General features: G+C 41.6%; 1 protein-coding gene across 1 annotated transcript in view; it reads right to left on the reverse strand.

The window, feature by feature from the left end:
- COL24A1 (collagen type XXIV alpha 1 chain) overlaps window positions 1-20101 on the reverse strand; it is a gene marked incomplete at its 3' end in the record, with an annotated part of 117400 nt that extends 97299 nt beyond the window's left edge. The window contains exons 1-4 of the mRNA XM_084211809.1: window positions 20018-20101; window positions 14442-14503; window positions 7022-8304; window positions 446-499 (exon numbers count right to left, since the gene is read on the reverse strand). Of these exons, the coding sequence (XP_084067935.1) occupies window positions 446-499; window positions 7022-8304; window positions 14442-14503; window positions 20018-20073 (1455 nt within the window). The 5' untranslated portion in view covers window positions 20074-20101. The remainder of the gene's footprint in view (window positions 1-445; window positions 500-7021; window positions 8305-14441; window positions 14504-20017) is intronic.
- Window positions 20102-20330: the final 229 nt, after the last annotated feature.

Genomic DNA, 20330 nt, shown 5'->3' on the forward strand with positions numbered 1-20330 from the left:
GCAACCTAGGATGGAGCTGCTGAAGCTCAAGGGACTAAAAGAGATTTTTGGGATTACTTTTTACCCCCACACTGCCTTGCAGTGGTTAATTTTGTATCTGTGCCTGCATTGCTCACTCCCCCTCACTCCAAAACAAATGAGTGTGGCTTTAGATTGCAGCAGATGGAAAAACTAAAAGTTAATTCTGGGAGCAGCAAAAGCCAGGTACAAATATAACAATGCCCAGTGTATGCACCCATACATGGAATTAACTACGCTGGAAGCTCACAGCAAGAGAAACAGTTTGTTTGTCTTGCTTTAAGCTATCTGCCAAATGTTCAGAATCATACACTTTCATAATCACTAAGCATATGAATAAAGTTGAGAAAAACAAAATGAGGCAAACTCCAGTGTGGTTACTGGTGACCTGCCGAGGGGTGCAGAAGAACATGGTTGTTTTACTCACCCGAGGACCTCTCTTTCCTGAAGGACCAGGTAAACCTGGAGGACCTGGAGGACCCTGGTGACAGAAAATCAAAGCAGTTGAGGCTGACACAAAGGACAGTATCACAACTCTAGATGAGACCAGTTTTGCTAACTGACAACCTTGTGCTTGTGCTGACCTCCTCAATTTGAAAACCAATTCCAAAACTACAAGAAAGTGTGGTTTTAATCTGACTGCAAATCAGATTTCTGTTTAGAAAGTATCTTGTGTCAGAGAAATTGGAGCCAACAACCTGGATAGTAACTTTTACTCAAGTGTATTGGTACTACAGGAAGAAAGTCTTTGATGAAAAAAACAAGTACAATGTATTTCTAAATAAAGGATAGAGAATAACCAATCCTTTCCAATAAACTTTCTGGCATGCCAGACATTTCAGAAAGGTTGGAGTAAGTGTGAAAAAATAAAATACCACCTCACAGAAATTACAAATATGAAATAGAGGAAATAAATGTGGACAAATTACTGTTCAATTTCCTATTAAAAGCTTCTATTAAGAATAACTGGTAGCCCATTTGCCCTTCTATATAATGAATAAAATTCTCTTTAATGATTAGGCAGACTTTTCAAGATGCTAGTATATGCCCAAACATATCTTTTGCAAAGGAATTAGATTATTAGTTTCCATATTAGACAGTGTAACAGCCCCTGCATATCTGGTTGTTTTGAACATAGAAACCTTTCCTTTTCTGTACAATGATTGCTGTTTGGATTGAAAACCCCAGGATCTACTTCACTGTACTCAAATACAAATGGGTGCTCTAAACTAAAATCTGCACTACCTTATATCATATTTCCCCAATCAAATTAGAGTCCTACAGAGGAATGGGCTGTTCCAAAGGGTGAATTCAGCCCCATCACATGCCTGCACAGCAAGCCCCAGCTTTAACAGGAACCATGTACTTTCTGCAAGGGCATTTGGGCATCAGGAAAGTCAGACCTCTGGAAGGAGGTCAGTGGATGGCAGCAGCTCAACCTGCTCTGTCACCCAGGCTTCCTCACACTGTTCTGCATGTATGGCATCCTCTCAGCTGAGACACCACCAAACAGCAGAGCTGAAAACTGCCTGAAAGGAGTACCAGGAAAAGCAGAAGGGCCATTATGGGGGCTGAAATGACCAACAGGAAGGTTTTGCTAAACAGGGAAGAGATAAAAAAGGGAAGTGAGGAAGGAAAGAGAGACAAACAGCCTTGAGGGTTTTATTAGCAAGCAACATTTCATTAAGACAAAGGCTGTATTTTTGAAAACCTCCTGTTTTGTGTGACACTTTTTTTTTCTTAGAAAATGTCACTGCAGAGAAGACAGTGCTGATTATGGAATTTAGGCATCATCAACTAATTACATTAATTTGGCCAAAATACAGATCATTTATGCACATTTCTGGGAGAACCACTGTTGTTCAAAGGAAAAAAAAATCTGAATTATTTCCTCTCCAATTATTCATAATAAATGTAGGAATTTAAATGTAGTTGGGAATATCTGCATGTCCCTACATGCTACACTGGGTGACTCTGAAACCCATACCTGCACTTCTCCTGGTCTTTAGGTCAAACCATGACATGTCATGCTTTTAGCACAGGACATTCTCTATTCATTATGATTGCACAAATGCTCACTAACATCCTCATTTTTCTGAAGTAGAAAGACCCCGTGCTTAATAGCACAAGAAACGTAACAGGGAGATTCATGGAAAACTCTTGACCTGGCATTCTTGTCCAAAAATCCACTTGAAAGGGCACAGAGAGCTCACACCCTGCCCTGCTGAAGCAGTATGTTTTTAATACCTCCTCTTGAAATGTAAGTTAAGGGATGCCTTTTGATTAGATAATTATCCTGGGACTACAAAGGAAAACATATTTTTTGTTAAGTGAAATAGTTGCAACCAGTCTGCATTCTTTTGTGATTTGTGTTCTTCTCTATCCCTGTTTCAGAAATTTCCTTAAAAATACAGTAATAGCTAAACCCCATCATTTTCCTAATAGAATCTCACTGAGTATCAAGATCCCTGATCTTTGTTGCTGATTTATTGAATGAGTGCAGTGAGAACATTTTTCCCTCTGTGGCTTCTAAATTTTTTCAAACACTATCTGCTTCCTTTGCAACAGAAAACAAATAAAGGAACACCCAAATCCATCCCACCCTTACTTTGATTACTGCAATTCAAATGTAGCTACCTCTTTTCATACAAAAGGAAAACCACAAAAAAAAAACCAAAAACAAACCCAAAAAAACCCTCTAATCACAACTAAGCCCTCAGAAACCCCTAAAAGAAGCAGCAAAATTTTGAAGTAGGCAGAGATTAAAAACACTTTCCAAGGGCATATTAAAACAAAGTTAATTGTTGTAGATGAAGTCTCTGGTTCACAATAATAAGCAGCCCCAGCCATCCAGGTGTTTGATTAAAATATTAAAGGACCCTCCTTAACCAGAGGATGCTGCTCTTTAGCCTCCAGCACAGACTCCTCCTGTGCTGAGTTTAGGCTTCAGCAGAGCACACCTAAGTCTTCCTGGACATGCTTTCCCAGCCAGCAGTTCCACCTTACTCTGTCCTATATATTTCTGCAATCTGGGAAAGCAGCTACAACTTCAAATCAGTATGACTATTTCTATACTTGCTAGGAAGCTACTTAAGCCTCTCAGGCATCCATGTAAACCACAGAAATCAACATCTGAGAGTGAGCCAATCTCTCTTAAACCAAGGAATAAGTCACTTGTTCGAATAGCTTTTCTTCCAACTACTGGAAACAGTAATTAAACAAACCTGACACGATTAGAAATGTTAATGTGATTTTTAGCATTTGACACTTTTAGCATTTGACACTTCTTTGTGCTCCTAGCTGCTTTGTTTACCTTCCTTAAGCACTTCATACAGATATTAATTTAACTATTAATAGCAACAAGGATCCTACCAAATTTGAATGCACACCTATTGTTTTAATTCTTGTTTCATTTGCATTTCACTGGAAACAATAAAATCTGCACACTTCTCTTTCCAAATGCCCTAGAGCAGGCAGCTACGTCTGTATGAGTAACCTCCTTTCTTTGCAGTTGTGGAAGTCTCCCTTTCTCTGTCAAAAATTCCTACAACAATCAAAGCAATGTCATCAACATCTGAGCAACACATATTTGTGTTTTGGTAATGGATTAAAGTTTTTCAATATTGTTGTGCAGAAGATAGGGAAACTGCAACAGTTGTAGGGAAATTAAATTAAATATTTAAATTTTTAACAATAGCATTACTATTTGCTTCTTAAAAATAAAATAAAAAAAACCCAACCCTGCAAGAATCTAAAGTTTTTATCTGAATCATCAGGAACTGAGATTTCTCAGCCTGGGCAGGGAAATGCACTAAAGGGATTAAGTGATCAATATATCCCCAGTGGTCAGGGGGAGCCTCAACATGCAATTTTGTTCAACTCAGAACTACACAAAGAGTGCAATCAGGAGAAGTGTGAAAGGTTCGCTGAGAGAAAATAAGTGAAATAAGCTAAGTGTGACAGAGAAGCTACTACATTTGGGATCTCTGAACTGCTCTCCCAGAGTTCTCACTCTCACACCTCTGGATTGCAATAGGACAGGCTCCTCCAGCACTCAATTCTGCTCATTGCAGGGCTTGCCATTTCCCCTTCCTCCTCCTGGCAACAATTCCAGACTGCTTCTCTTTACCAACTAGAAGGAACATCACCATTTGGTCTTCTACCATTCCTCCCTCTGGCAGAGTATCTTGAAAATCTAGAAAAACTTTTCCAATAGGGGAAATTTATTCCTAGCTCATTTCTCTTGGAATGCCACATCCTGTGCAGATAGGCCTGAAGATGTAATTACCTACCAGCAAGTGACATAAATCAGCACTTTAGCTCACATCAGCATCTCCTTCTACCAGTGTGGGACTATGCACCATGTTATTGCAAACTACTTTAGGATTGAGCAATGAAAAATAGCAGCTTGAAAGTTAAACAGTTAAAAATACACATCACATTTATTTTTGTAATCTTTACAGATTGCCAATACCCTCTGCATCCCAAAAAGGAGATGCTCATCAAATGAACATAGAAGCATTCCTTTGAAAGAAGTGTTTCAGAAAATCTTACTACTCCAGTTTAAAGTCACTTTATATTTTTTTAGGGAAGGTTTGGTCATTGCAGCTGCTAGAATTTTAATCAGAGTCTTAATAGTTTTGAGAAAATAGCTGTTCCCTTTTTATACCCTATCCATAAATGAAAGCCTGAATTCTGGAGCCCTGCTTTGCAGTGGTGGGTGAATTCCACAGCTGTGGGATCATGGAATATAAGAGGCCTAATTATACAAGGCAAGAATCAGTTCTGGTAGATGATTAAAAGCTAAAAGAGGCTGAGTAGTTGAAGAACCACAAAAGCTAGTTCTTGCCTGTCAATTCCAATAGAACGAACATTAACTTCTGGGTTCAAATCTTGAAAGAAGATTCAAACCAACCACAACATAGTACAAGAAGTAAAAAGGGGGGTTTCATGCCTCATCAGGACTTTTTGCTGCAAGGGAAGTTTTCAAGTCCTTCAGTGTTGCTCTTTAGGCTCCACATTGCAGACTCCATGAGTACTTATATACCCAAGTGTCAGAGCCACACGTATAAAAGCTGCATTAATTCTCGTCTTCTCTACAAGGGAGGACTAGACTGAGAAAGTAAACCAAGATCATCTCTTCAAGTCTGAGGCCAACAGCAGTAGTAGATACTGAGCCACACAATCTCCATAGAGCACAATTCTTAGTTTCATGCAGGGATCTCTTTTCCCTTTGCTGCCAGCCTCTCTGGCAGAGCACTGTTCTAGCTTTGCCTCTGTTCCAGCAGGTGCTGCTGCTCCCTTCAGCCAGCCTGGGGCCCAAAAGGTCTAGATTAACTTCCCAGCTCTACCACAGATCTGTAAGAGCTTGGGCATGTTATCTAAATCCTGACCCAGCAAAACACCTCAGTACAAATGCACAATATTCCCTACAGACTAGAGTCTGCATTCCTAAGCAAGACAAACTTCTCTATCCCCAGTCCATAAGGCAGCATTGAAGATGGTAACAGACACCTCTGAACCCTTCAAGTCAGCTGTCATCTTTGCCACTGTGTGTGTAGTGTCTGTGTGTAGTGTCTAGAAAAACAACCCAGAGCATTTGCTTGGAATTTCTTAGTAATGCAAACAACCAAGACTATCAGGAGCCATTTCTGCAAAATGTGAAGAAGAGCGGATTTAACTTTCTTGGCTGTGACTGACTGAAATCACAACAAACAAGCTACAGGCTAAAATTAAAACCTTCCATTAGTAGCTACTAAACATCCTAAGGTCCAAAAATGGAAATTAACCTCATGCTGATGACAGCTACATGCTTAGTGACATGTCACCATGAGTGCTATCATAAGGGACAAAGAAAAAAAGACTCACTTCACAATCAAAAAAGATTAAGCAAGAGCACTTCTGGAGTAGTGTGAATTATTTGTTAACACATTTTTCAATTGTGAAAAATTACTTTGTGCCTGGATCCTGTTTAGAGTAAAAAGTGAACTTTTGAAGAGGTTCTTAGTTGTTGACTAGTTCAAGAAAAAAAAAATTTCAGTGCTGAAAGAATAGACACAATAAATTTATGGCCATATTTAAATATATATTAGGAGCTGCTTAACACATATCAAATTGCTTTCCAGTAATAACCAAACAGATGAACACCTACAAAACCAAAACCAACCAAATAAAAAAAGTGAGTGGTTTAAAAACTATGGTTTAAAATTTTAGCCAAAATCTCACACAAGCACGAAGCATGATCTATCATATTTCCCAGGCTAAGCAGGAACTGATGTTCTTTCTGGTCTGTAGCTTCATATATATATATGGGCACATTTCTATGTATTAAAAAGTTTATGAGACTTGTGCACACAAGAAGAAAGGATAAACGAGTTTCTATTAAAACCACTACTGTGCTTTTGCAACTCTATCAAAAATCACTTACCCTGTGAACTGAAAAAATACCTCAAAATCTTGTAAGACTGTTCTAAAAATCGTTTTCCATGAAGGTTTGCTTAACCCCATAACCTTGGGTTAGGAATTATTGCAGACTAGATTCTGCAGCTGGTCTATTTCTACAATTATAAATTTTGACAGCATTGCTCAACCAAGACAACTGTGTCAGTCTTCCAAGCAGCCTGGTTGTTCTTTTTATGGACCAGCACCCATATTTGTGAACTGCATTAAATTAGCCTGCAATTTTATTACATGAGCAGTCTCTGTAATTAGAAGTTACAAATATCCAGCTGCATTCCAAATTTTAAAGAAGTCTGGGCTGCCTACCACTTCACCAGCATGTAAATATCTTGGATGTCTTTATATTCTTCCAGTAAATAAAAGTATATGACACTTTAAAATTACACGTGAGAAAAAGACACATTTAAGGCGGACAAGCATTTGTACAATACAGCTGGGAGAAATTGCAGTCACAGCTTTGGCAAACTTGGAGAGGTTTCTCTCAAAGCCTCTGTTAAATGTATGTTGCTGCAATATAGTAAAAAGAGTAATAAAGATCACTTACAGGAGGTCCAGTTTCCCCCTTTGGACCTCTGACACTTCCCCTTTCAAACATTTTGCCAAGATCTTCATAGTCATAAGCATAATTATCAATACCATTTTCATAAGTGTTTTCTGTATGATAAGTCTCATCAGCACCAAATGCACCTTCCTGCCCCGGATGGAGTTGATTATCCAGAGGGAGTTCAGCAGGCAAACTGTACGGGGTTGTGTTGAAGATTTGCTGCTTTTTGTTTGGTTCATCTAAATGCTGTTTTGCTTTTTCCATTCCCTTGCTTTTAGTTTTACTCTGTTTTACAGGGGAGATCATAGAAGGCTCGCTATGTCTGCCTGCATCTTCTGTGCTATTAGCTGAACTATTTGGATATGATCCTGCAGGGGTTTTTGTGATGTTTCTTTTTCTGCTCATCTCCTGCTGCTGAAGAGCCAGATCAATATTCTCCTGGAGTTCTGTTTGAGGCCAAGCTTCCAGCAACAGAGGTTTGGTCTCTGCAAACTCCCATACAGAGGCATTTCTTAACTCAAAGTGGTGTGGTAAAAAGTGAATCTGAGCAACGTTGGTAACAGGCACGTTTGATACTTCTTTCCATCTATAAGCTGATATATCTTCCTGGTTTTCCTCATCAATGATCATCTTTGAAAAAGCATCCAGCCCATCTGGCAGAGATCGGTAGGTTTCAGCCTGGCGACACTGCTGTTTCACATATTTACAGTAGTTTGCAGAGGCTTCTGCAGAGGGAATAATATCCAGCTGACATATAACTCCTTCAAAGCTGACAGAGTGAGAGTTCATCCTTCCCAGGGTGAATACACCCTCTGAACCAAATGTCTCCACTTCAGAAAGTACTTCACTGCTGTAGTACTTGTTTCCACACTCAGCAAATAGCGAGACAGTCTTGTCCCCAATGCCAATGGCAAAGGAATGCCACTGTTCATTATGAACACAATAATCAAAGTACACGGGCTGCTTCCCTCCGGTGTACACCGCTACCTTTCTCGGGAGCAGCTGGACACCAAACTGCAGTCTACTTTTGTTCCTAACACTGAAAAGAAAAGCATTACTGGCTCTGTAAGAGTACAGCCCAACCAACAAGGTGAACTGATGCCCTAGATTCGACGGTATGACCTGGGGGACACGGGACTCAATGTGCGCATCATCGCTCAGCACCACTCCCGATGCAGTTAGACGTACACCCTGAGGTAACAGAGAGGATGTTGAGGGCACTGCTGTCTCTGAAGGCTCTTGGACATCTTTCACAAGGCCTAGTTGATGAAGAACATCTATTGCTGTAAAAAGAAATAAAGGCACACTGTTGATTTAATTTACAATCTCATACATTCAGAACCATATAAACAAACGTACGCACGATTTAACAAATCTGTACCTCTCAGAGCATATACACTTCACATGGTAAAGCCACCAAATCCCTCCTGGAAGGCACTGTTCTTTCACATTAATCAAACAAATAATTAAAGTCAGAGCAAAATTTCCATCTAAATAAAAAACCCAACCAAACTAAACAAACACACAGAAAGGTCCACAAAATGCCCATTGTGGGTTAACTCACTTATGAAAGTGAAAAATCCTCATTTGCTCTCTTCAAACTTTCCAGTGATCAGTGAACACACTTTGGTTAGTTCCTTATTTATTTAGCTAATCCTGTCTACTCTTTGAACAGAGAATTAATTAGTCTTTTTTTCAAAAACTCTCTCTTCTGCAAAAAGCCTTCTGCAATAAATCCATGCTGTTGCTCTTTATCTAAAAAGTTCAAATCAAAGCACTTGAGGGAAGGGTTGCTTTGTTTATAAGAAAGGACAAGCTCTTTATAGCACAGTAATGCCTCCTTCCCCTCCACACAGTTCACTTGTTAGAGCCATGGATAAGGTGAACTCTGGAGCAGTGGAAGAGGTGAGGAGCAAGGAAAGAGGAGAATTGTCAGGACCCAAGGGGTAGAGCTCCTGTCTTCTGGCTCATCTCTCCCCCTAAAGTGCACAAGGCTGCAGCTACCATGACAAGACATTGAACTAAGAATGCAGTCCACAGCAGGGGACAATAGGGAGACAGAGCAGCCAGCTGTCCTACTGATTGATTGCTGGATTCTCTCGTTTCTCATTCAATGTGAGCTATGTCCTTTAAGCCTTCCCTTACACAGCGTCCTCATCTTTTACCTGGTTAAATATCTTCAATTAATGGGTAGAAACACAATTATCTATCATCCTGATAAGCTGAAATCTTATCTGTTCTGGGATAAGAAATCAAAGCCACCTTTGGGTAAATCAACAGTTGAAGGTGACCCAATTAATTTCTTATTGCCTAAATCACATTTAGGCAACTTGGAGCTGGTGGGCATAGACAGATTTCTTCAGGATGAATATAAAGACACCTACATCCCTTATGATGCACCTGAAACACTACAAAGGCTCATTAGGAGCTAAACCACAGATCCTCAAGAGCCTTTCTGCAGGATCTCAAAATAAGATAGCATTTATGGCATTGATAGATCAATTGGTAAAACTGCCTACCTGAGTGCTTGTAAAAGGTGCAGAAATATTGCAGATGTTGAATCAAAATGCAGCCACAGAAATATGGAACAAGATTAGGAGCTAAAACACACTGAAAAGGCTGAAGAAACAGCATTTGCTTGGCCTAGAGACAGGAAGGTTTGGGGGAATCTAAATAAAATTGTTCATTATCTGAATTAATGCCACAGGGAAAACAGAGAAAATCGGAGAAGCAACAGTCACAAGCTGCAGCACAGGAAATTTCAGCTCTGTACAAAGGAAAAGCATACTAACCACAAAAGGGTCAAGTGCTGGACCAGGGGGCAGAGACACTGGGTAATGTCGATTCTTGGAGATTTTCAAAGACCAACTGGGCAGAACCCAACAACCTGAAGTGACTTCAACATTGACTCTGACCTCAGCAGGAGTTAGGACCAGATGAGTTCAAGGTTCCCTTAACCTATATTTTAGGAATTTTTTTCACTAGGGAAAACTGAAGACTAGTTTTCATAAACAGCATTACACAGCAGCATAGGATATCATCTGTTTCCACCTCCCAAGGGAACAACTTCAGAGAAACACCTCTATTAAAAATTACCTGTAGTATCTAATAGTTGCACTGATCAAATACGCCTGGCTGGGCAGACAGAGGCACTTTCTACAGCATTTTACTGAGGCTACTTTTGCTATGGACATGGTTACACTAAGTAAACAAAACTATCATAAGGCACAACAAAAATTTAGAGTAAAGAAGAAAAGTTAAGGATTTGCTGTGATATCAAAAGAACCACTGAAACAAATGGATATTTATGCTTTAAGTGGAAAAAAAGTCTCCTTTCCCAGTTTCCCTTTCTCTGTTTACTGAATGTATTCATAGCAAACTTTAAGAATAGACAGATGTTGGCTTAGTTTCAGTGCTAAATTATGAGAAGTGCCTGAGATTTCCTTGAGAGTGATTTATAAGTTGGAACCAAAAGCATCAACCTGAACACACTGTACGTCTTGAAAATTAATTACACACCTTGTAGTGTTTCTGGTCATGTTTGAGATTCACGGGCGGGCCAAGACGATCCTGGCGAGTAGCCAGTGCAGACGGAGGTACAGAGAAAGAGAATTTCTGCAGAAAGTCCTGGGTATGCCAAGTTCTCAAGATGTTTCGCCTCAGAGCAATTAATTCACCATGGCTGTATTTTTATCTGTCAGGCTGATAATAGAGGTCAGGTTCTAGTAGAGCTCTGAAGCACAGTGCCTCTGCTAATGAACCACTGCTCCTTGCCAAGACCCCGTCCTGCCCGGTCTGCCTGTAGCTCTGGAGGAGAAAGCTGTGCTTGCACTGCCCTTGTGGAGGGAAGATGGGAAGAAACACAGGTCCTGAGCTCTGGGCAACGCAGTCTTACACATGCAAATGGTCCCCAAGGCAGAATACACTGCCCCACTAGTTCTGTGCATGGGCAGGGCCAGCTGGCTGCACAAGGAGAGCAGCTGCTGGTCTAACCTAAGGTTGTGCCATAGTATAAAATCCTAACCTGAAATACTGGGCAAGAAGTTGCATTTTTTTAAAATTTTAGTTACATATTTTTATTTAAAAACAGTGATGCATGTGATCTATCAAAAGTATAAATTCAAATGTAAAATAAAAATCTTGAACTGGTTTAAAATAGTCAGCTTAAAAATTACATTCAAGCCTATCACTTATAAAAGGCAAACTGCAAGCAAAATGGTCACACTTTTGGCAGTTCTGATTTGAAAAGAACACATGGTTTAAAAGTTATTAAAGAAAATAATCAGCACGATGAAGAATAAGATGTTTTTCTATCCTGCAAATAGATTTCTGCAAACAATGACAGGTCTTGAGAGAGCTAAACACAAATAAATATTGTGTGAAAAATGACATCAAAAAAGTAAGTATAAAGGAATTGCTCCTCGCTGACTTGCTGCCTGTTAACCCACTGTCAAGCCAAAAGGCTGTTCCAAACTTTTTTGGCCAGTCATTTCACTTCTGATCCAACATGCATATTTATTTTATTTTAAGGCTTTCAGAAGCTCTTGGCAGCACACTGGATTTTGGGAGCAGGCAACCCTCTCATTCTTCCTCCCAGCATGACAACCACTATTTGCTTTACCTATCAGTTGTCAGTTTTCTTTGTTTACTCATGTCTGCAAAACATCTGTCTTCACTTACTGCTTATTCAACCCATTAGTCCCCCAAATTGTAACAGCTCAACTTCTTGATGGAAAGGTTGTTTCAGGTTTTTGGTGTCAAGTGCTTTCCTTCCACCTTCTAGGAGATCTTTAAAAAATTCACAACCTTACTGCATCATGAGGTAAGGCAAAACCTTACACTAGCTTTGGCAAAAAGCCTTCCCACCCTCATGTGGCACAAAAATAACCCCAGAGAGGAACTGGGGAGGGATGAAGGGATTTGACTGTAGGATTGTCTCACATGCATATTCCCTTCAGTCCCTCTTGCTCATTTCCAGCGTGGCTCTATACTCAGGGCTACTCTGAAGGCAGGATCTCGGAGATGCTCTCTCTATTTCAGCAATCTTAGTACACTCATTTCTCCCTTTCCCTTTTCCAGTGTGGGTAAGGGAAAAGAAAAGGGCCATCCATCAATCAGCCCCACCAGAACCAAGAATAATTTCCCTTCAGATTGCCCATGTTCCATGTTCTAGGTGATGATGCATCTGCAACTGGGTACATTAAGATATCTGGCTGCAACAGATGCTCTCCTGGACACCAGATCAGATTAGTGGCATAGCAAAGCCAGCAAGACACATTAATTCTGCATGTTCTTGTGCCCCACTCAAAGCATTGTTCCTAAAGTCTGAGACTGTATCTTTACAAGTATTTTACTGGATAGGATTTATAGCAGCATACCAAACAGACCAACGTGTATGTATCCTCTCAGGTAAAGCATGCAGAGGCTGTCTCCTCACCTCAGGAGAGGAGGCATGTTAATCAGCTGGCATCTTTGTGTTTGGCAGAATATTCTTTTTTCAAAATACAACTGCCAAGGAAGTTTAAAAACCAAGGTGTTAACATGTTCCTAGTGGGCATGCAATCCTGTTCCTGGACAAACACTGAGCACCCCAAATGCAATGATGAAGCTCTGCAGCTTATATACTGAAACTGAAGGATATACTTGAAATGCTCTCTGTTTTTTCTGAGGAGGTTTCCTTCTCTGAACTGCTTTTTCCAACTTTGTTTACATATTGTGCAAATAAAACGCAAGAGGAACCAAATTCCCTCGTGGGAAGAAAGTTTCAACAAGATTCAATGCATCATTTTGATCCCAAGTAAGCACTTAAAGAAAATAAGTATGACACCTGTGCATCAAGGATGGAGAGGAGTTTCCATTCAGTAAGGCTTCTCATAGGGCTATCTAGAAATGCTGTTGAATAGCAGTAACAACAATAACAACAAAATAATAATAGAAAAAAAAGAAAACTCCATCTGCTGATAACAAAATAAAAACTAACTCAATATAAGCATGTGGAGACCAGAGGCTTGACCCCATTTCTGCAAAGCTCTGTGCATGGGGGCATTCTCAGCCAAGGGGCAGGTAAGACTCAGTCCCCACCCACTCCCCTGTGTTCCTGCACCCCCAGTTCTGCAGCTTTCACAGTCCTCACCTGAAGGGTCGGTGAGAAGCAATTCTCAGGCTGAGGGACATGAGGAGTGAGAGAAAAGGTTTATTTCTTTGCAGAGGAGGAGGGTGGGCTGGAGGGATGAAGGCACTCAAATTGTCAGCACACAGCTGTCTCTGGCATCTGTCACCTGCTCCCCTACATCGAGAAACTGCAAACTGCCTCCCTAAAACTGCCTCTCTCCCCTTTCCATCCCTGCAGCCTGGAGCAGGGCAGGCCACACACATCTAACAGCGCTGCCCCTCCTCCAGTGAGAACTTGGCTCAGCTATTATAAAAATCCGGGAAAATCCCATCATCACAAAAGCATATGGCCCCCATTGAGCGGGATGTGAAACATCAACAACCAAGCTTACCAGGCAAGCACCGGGCAACACTGCAGGGCAAAACTACAAAGGCAAAACAAAAACTCCACGACTGAAGGAAAAATCAAACTTTGCCAATCTCTGGGAATGACAAGCAGGAAAACCGCGTTGGTGAGAATAATGGTGGGAGGCTGCAGAGATATCCCAAAGGGCTCTAGCAAAACATGATCAGGAATGAGTCTGGCCTTAACCATGCAACCCATCTGTTTGCATTCAGATGAGTGTTTGCAGTTACACACCCACCAGCCAAGGATGACCTACTTCATGCTTCACCTGTACAGCAGAGGGCCGTGGTGGAGAACTGATGCTGCCACTCTCATGGCAAATAAATGACTAAATGGCACATTGGCCTCCACCACTTTGGGACCTATCATTATGACAGCAGTCTCCAGAGCAAATTGCACATCTGGTGCTGTTATAACAGCTGGCAGATTAAAAAAGAAACTAAAAACAAGACAACCCTATTTCCTCACAACATCTGCATCTGAATGCAAAGCCAAATGAATACCAAATTTCACATTTTGCTTTGGCGATGCCAGCCTGTATTATGCACCGTGGTTTGCCTGCCTTAAGTGCAAAGGTAACTCAGTCATAGCTCGCCACCCCCAAGGACACCCACTTGCAGTGAAGACACAATCAAAGCCTTTTCACTGTACAAGGCTTCTTTTTTATGAAGAGCTTGCTTAAATATGTAAGCAATTTCATAGACAGAAAATCTGAGTAATTTTTGAAAGGTCATCTTTTCCAAACTGGTGCTTTAAACTTTTGCATTATGCTGTAATTGGTATTTTCTTCAAGTCACATGAATTAATGAACTGAACCTAAGGTCACAAGTAACAAAAGCCATTTACTCTTTTCATCTACTAACATATTACACAAATGTCCTCTTATAAACAAAGCATTCTCACCTTGTTTGGGTACTTGTGCAACACCCACAGCTATACATGTTGTAATGAAAAGGAGAACTTTCCTAAAAGGGAAAGAAAGGGAAAAAACATGTGAGAAAACATCTATAGTTTTAGAACTCCAAGGAATTAGAAACCTGGTTCAAGATCCAAATGGCAGAAAACCACTGACTTCAGCAAGTCCTGAATCAAAGCCATCACACTGTACAACTTTCCACTGATACTGAGAAGGCATTTCACACAAAGATCCAGGTTGTATATGCCCTCATACATAACACATACATTTTACACTGTTTTTAATAATAAAATTATTGCATCTGCTTTATATTTTCTTGCAGCAGTTTTAAAATATGAATGCTGCTACATAGTAAATTTTCTTCCTGGAAAGAAAAAAATGTTACCATTAAAAAAACATAAAATAAATGACAAGTTAATTCCTGCAGACATCATTAGATACTTTAGACACCTTTGACATCTTATCAGTCTTCTCACTAGATCACATCATCTTCCCATAAGTGAAAATGTTGTGTCAAACTTTTGTTCTTGTATCATAAAATTTTATCATGCTAAAAGCAAGTCATGCTCTTCACAAAGTAAAAGAAAAATTCCATCACATTTCAACTTACAAGTCCATGCTCAGGTGGAAGAGTGTCCTACTGACAGCTATCACAGGCTCACTGCCCTGGTTTCAGCCAGCGAGAGAATTTTCCTCTTAGTAGCTGTTTGAGCGTTGTGTTTTGGATTTAGTATGAAAATAATGTTGATAGCACGCTGGTGTTTCAGTTTTTCCAACAAACATACATAAGATTGACCTAGATTATGTGCTCAAAATTCACTTCGGAAGTGTTGAATGTTGTACAGACTACATTTTTACTGTGATTAAGAACAGATCGTCTGCTGTTTCTTAATTATCATTTTAGCCAGATTAACATCTAATCATTCTCTTATCAGTGACTGAATCTTTTAATAAATGAGAAATCTATTTTCTGTTAATGTTGGACAACCAGGCAAAAATGCATGTAACAATTACAGTAAACTCTATCAACTCAGTTCTAAGAAGAATTATTTCAAAAATATCTGAAATTTAGTTCTGACAATAACTAATCAACTTACACTCAAGCCTCTTGCTCTTTAATGTTTGTAACCTCAGTGATTTTTCATACTATGGAATGCTAGAGTGACTAAAAAAAGTTTCCTGGACCAGGTCAAAGAGCACTTGAGTATCTGGATTCAGGTATATTTGAAAGTAACATAGCTGCATCTAAAGATATATAACTTCATATCACCTAATTTTGCCAGCTAATTAGCCAGATTTTCACATGAAAAAAAAAAAAGGTGGGAAGAAAACACTACCACTCTTTATACAGGAACATATGGTTTAAACAGAAAGAAAAGATACATAAGTACATGTGCATACACACACACAGAGCAGTGTTTAGTGAAAGTCTTACTAATTCTTTAAAGGGTTTGGAATTCAAACATTTCAGAAACATCCAAGTACATGAAAACCACAGAGCAATAGCCTGGTTTTATCAAGTGGATTTGTATATTGTGAGAGCTTAAATTTTGGCAAACAGAACAAATTAATAATTTAAGGAACAATAAGGCACGATAGCCATCAGTGCCACTGTAAAATGGTAGATACATCTTGTATTTCAGAAGAAAATGCACAGAACATATAGGATATTCAAAAATATGCATCGATGCTTTAGCTCTGATCACAGAGGGAGGGAAAGGTAGAAACTATGCCTTACACATCCCAACATGCTTGTAGGGGCATGTTCTTTAATTAACCACTACAATCCCTAGCTATTCCTCTCTTCAAGCTTTCTCCTGCTACAGCCATGAAACGTCTACTGGAGCAGTTCTGCCACTCCTAAAAAGGACTTAACACAGACTCTTGTCCAAACAGCTCGTCCACTACAGGACACTCAGTTCATTTTTTCAGAGTACTAAAGCCCAGAATTCAAGTTCAAAGTTTCTGCATCTTTTGATCAAATGAGAAGCTCAGTGACAGGAGACAGCTGTGCCAGAAACAAAGTCCATGCTAGACAACCCTTTATTTTACCCTTGTTATTTTCAAAGGTGCAAAATGGATTCGCCATTAAAAATCACATAAAACATTTTAGCTAGCCAAAAAATAAGGATGCTCAAAGAACCCCAGAGCCCAAAATTCAAAGATGACTCCTCTAATATTACAACAGCCTCTTCTACTACACCAGCCAGGTACAAAGCTGTGTTTGTCAGGTCCCCGCCTCTGTCACTTTGTAGGAAAGCAAGAAATTACAACATGTTCCCAGGGCTGTAAATTACACAGATGAAACTGAATATACAGAAACATTTAGTGAGAAGCAAAGACACTGGCTTACACAGTGCTCTCCAGCTAATGACAAGAACAGATGAGTTATCAACTAAGAGAAAAAACAGGGACCAGAGACAACCATAGTGCTGGGGGTCCTCTAATGCGTGAGAAAAGTGAGACTTCCTTCTATCTTTTTTCACAAGGAAAATTTTTTGTAAATGAAACCATGTGCAACCTAATCCATGCAAACCCTCCCTCTTGGTTGAGATCACCACTCTGTACATTTGCAGAACACTCAGTTCTCAGTCTTCACTCTCACATCAGCACAGCCACTAAGACCAGGCATAATGTGCATGTGGCTTGACCCATCATCTGCCATAGCTGCAGGAAGCTTGGGTCCTTGCCTCAGCTGAGTCCACAGCTCTTGGAGATGTTGGGACACACCAATAGAAAAATGCAGAATAATCATGTGGTGTGGAAGACTTCAGCTGACCCAAATGCTGCCTATTTCCTTCCCCACTGACCATCACACCTGAAGTTGTTCCAATATCTAGGCTTTAGGGCATAGCCAAGGGGTCTCTCTTAAACTTCCTCCCCTTCTTCTACCTTTTCATCTGCTCTGTTGTACATGCAAGCATATGCTGGGGCCACTATTGAATCATTCTGGAGGAAGGCACTGCCAAATGTGACTGAGCTACTGTACCACTAAAACCGAGTTTATCTTTCTGATAATCTTTGACATCTTGTGGCCATTTGCCTCTTCCTACAGAGTGGACAGCAACTATCCATCGGGTTATTTTTGCATTAGGGGTGAAGGGTGGATGAGAAAATTGATAAGCTTCAAAGCAAATGGTGGCAAGCTACAATGAAAAATTCCACCCTCTGAAGACAACTCAGCAGCATACAGAGCTCAGGTTTGCTCAGTGCACAGCAGTATCCTCTCCATTCAGCCTAGTTTCAGAACTCTCAAGTTTAAAGGAAGAAATACCACCAGCTGGCTGCTAGGAAGGACAAGTAAACCTCTCTGCAATGTGACTGCCACGGGTGCATTCAGTCCTGCACTCCTCAGGGATAATGGTTTAAACACCAGCACCTACCCCACACTCGTTTCTCCATTGGATCTGTCTGGGGACTGCTGAGGAGGAATGGCACAGTTTGGGTCCATCAAGCTGGAGAAAGGCTTTGGAAAGGTCACAGCACCTTGTGGACAGAGATGCCCTACAACTCTCAAACTTATCTTTCAAGATATAAAAAGAAATATAACTTTCTTTGCTACTATAATTAAATTAGCCAGCAGGTCCAGTGCTGCTTCCCAAACTTTAAAAGACCTTCTAGCAATGCAGTTTGAGGGGACACAACAGCCTGCAAAACCTTTCTGGTGTGACACTCACATGCCCTTTGGTCACAGACGGCACCAATTAGCCATCAAGGAATCCTTTGCCAAATTTCAAAATTTGAATGAATGGAAAATGGGAGCAGTATGAGATGAGAGGTAGAGGAGCATTGCCCTGAGAGTTGTTCTAAAACAGAACTGGAGAGAGGAAACTCCCTGCCTGGTGGCCCATTATTTGGACAGAATCTAGTTTAAAATGAGAAACTACCACATCCAGAAGAACAGTCAACTCTGTTAGTATTTCTAAAAGAAAAAAAAATTGAAAAGACGTGATTTTAGTACAGTTTTAAGAGTAAATGTCTTGATTGCTTACACTGGTTCTCTTCTCCAGATAGCACACACCATTTTTTTTCCTGTATGAAGGAAAAAGTATATAACTTGAATTCCTACTCATGTGAAATACTCTTCTTTCACAGGGTTTGTCTCTGTACATTTTGTAGGTCATCCTTCAAATGTACTACAACTTGGTGCTTGCAAGAAACAAGGGTGACACAAAGCTGCTCATACTTTAAATACTCTGTCAATAAATGGGGTGAGAGATTTAGAAGTCATGCAGCTGTTTTACATATTTAACCTGCAGAGACGCCCCTGCACAGGCCTGACCTAATGGTATTTCAAGGAAAAGGTGGCTGAAGTTGCAAGGGATTTACTGGTTTGACATATGCTAAGGAAACCTGATCCTTTTGTGAGGAATTCTGGTTTCTTAATACAGGCAAGTGACCAGGTTCCTTGCTCTCTAATGAAGTAAATGAGGTAAATATTATAGAAGCATATAGATATATTCTGAAGCTATCTCATATTTTGAGCCTGAGTAAACTGCATCTCTGCTACTGCACCTCTTTCCTATAATGCAGTTTATGTTTCTCCATCAGCAATACCCCTTCATAGATTTAAAATAAAACCATTCCTTGAAATCGCACTCAGACAATTCCTGAAGTCCCAAAGACACAGCCATTAAAAACAGATCTCCTAAGGAAGGCGACCCTCATGAAGCCCCTTAACTGCTCACAAGCATTCAAGTACAACCAGATTATACATCAGGCACACTTTAGCAGCATAATCCTCACTACAACACTAAACAAATTCTTCTGTCCTGCTCAGAACGCTCAGTAAACTTAAGACACGGCCAGAACAAAATCAGCCCTTTACAAAGAGAGACACAGATAAGTAACCTCTCTAATATCGTTACAACTATAAATTCAGGCATTTTCCCCAGGCTGCCTTTAGGTAAACGGTAGAGAACAGAGCTCTACCTTTGCATCACAGGTGAGAATGCATCAGAAATACCTCTGCCAAATGCAAAAACACGTGAATACAGAGCAGCTCAGCTGGCTATCTCTGGTATTAAAAGAGTAGCCTTAGCTCTTTAGCGTAAATCCTACATGCTTTTGCGTTTGCTCGCGTGCCGCGTTTTACCAGCTAGGTACCAAATGGGTGCAGGAGCTGCCGGGTTACGGCGGGCACTGCGGAGCGCTGGGCCCCGGGACCCTCGTTTCCCCTCGGGGATCAGGGGGCACGGGCTCTCGGGTCAGGCTGTCCCCGCTCCCCGGGGGCACCGGAGCCAGGCTGCCCGGTGTGGGCTCGGGAAGGACGACACGAGGGTGCTGGACGGGATAGAGCACATCCACAACGACGCCAGGGGCGCGGAGGAGAGGGACAGGGACAGCCAGCGATACAGGCGATCTCCGTCCGAGCAGCCAGCACCCCGCCGGTCCGCCGGGGACACGGGGGACCCCGCGGGGTTACGGCAGGCGCTCGGAAGGTAGAGCTGGGGACGCTGCCCGCCGGGGTCGTCGTGCCCTGCCGAGCCGCAGCCCCGTCCCCTGCCCGGCCCCGCGGCGGGGTGGCGGTGCGGTGCGCCCCGTCCCGCCGGCTCCCGCTTACGTTTGCGCCGCGGGAGAGATGCGTCCTCGCCTTGTCCTCTCGGCTCCCAAATGCATTTGTATACATTTGCCCGGGCAGCGGAGATCCGAGGGAAAGCCGAGCGCCGCGCCGCCGCAGGGTCAGCTCCTGTCCATGAAAGCCCGCCGGCCCCGAGGTCTCCGCCGAGCTCCGCGCAAGCCCGAGGGCGGCCCGGCCCGCGTACGGCCCGCGGGGGCGGGCGCGGCGGGTGGGGGGGGCGCCGGGGGCCGGGCGGCGGGGGCGCCCCGCGGCTGCCCGCGGAGTCCGGCGGCGGAGCGGCGCTGCCCCGGCACCG

The sequence above is a fragment of the Fringilla coelebs genome (genome assembly GCF_963513975.1).
Source record: "Fringilla coelebs genome assembly, chromosome: 9".
NCBI classification, from domain to species: domain Eukaryota; kingdom Metazoa; phylum Chordata; class Aves; order Passeriformes; family Fringillidae; genus Fringilla; species Fringilla coelebs.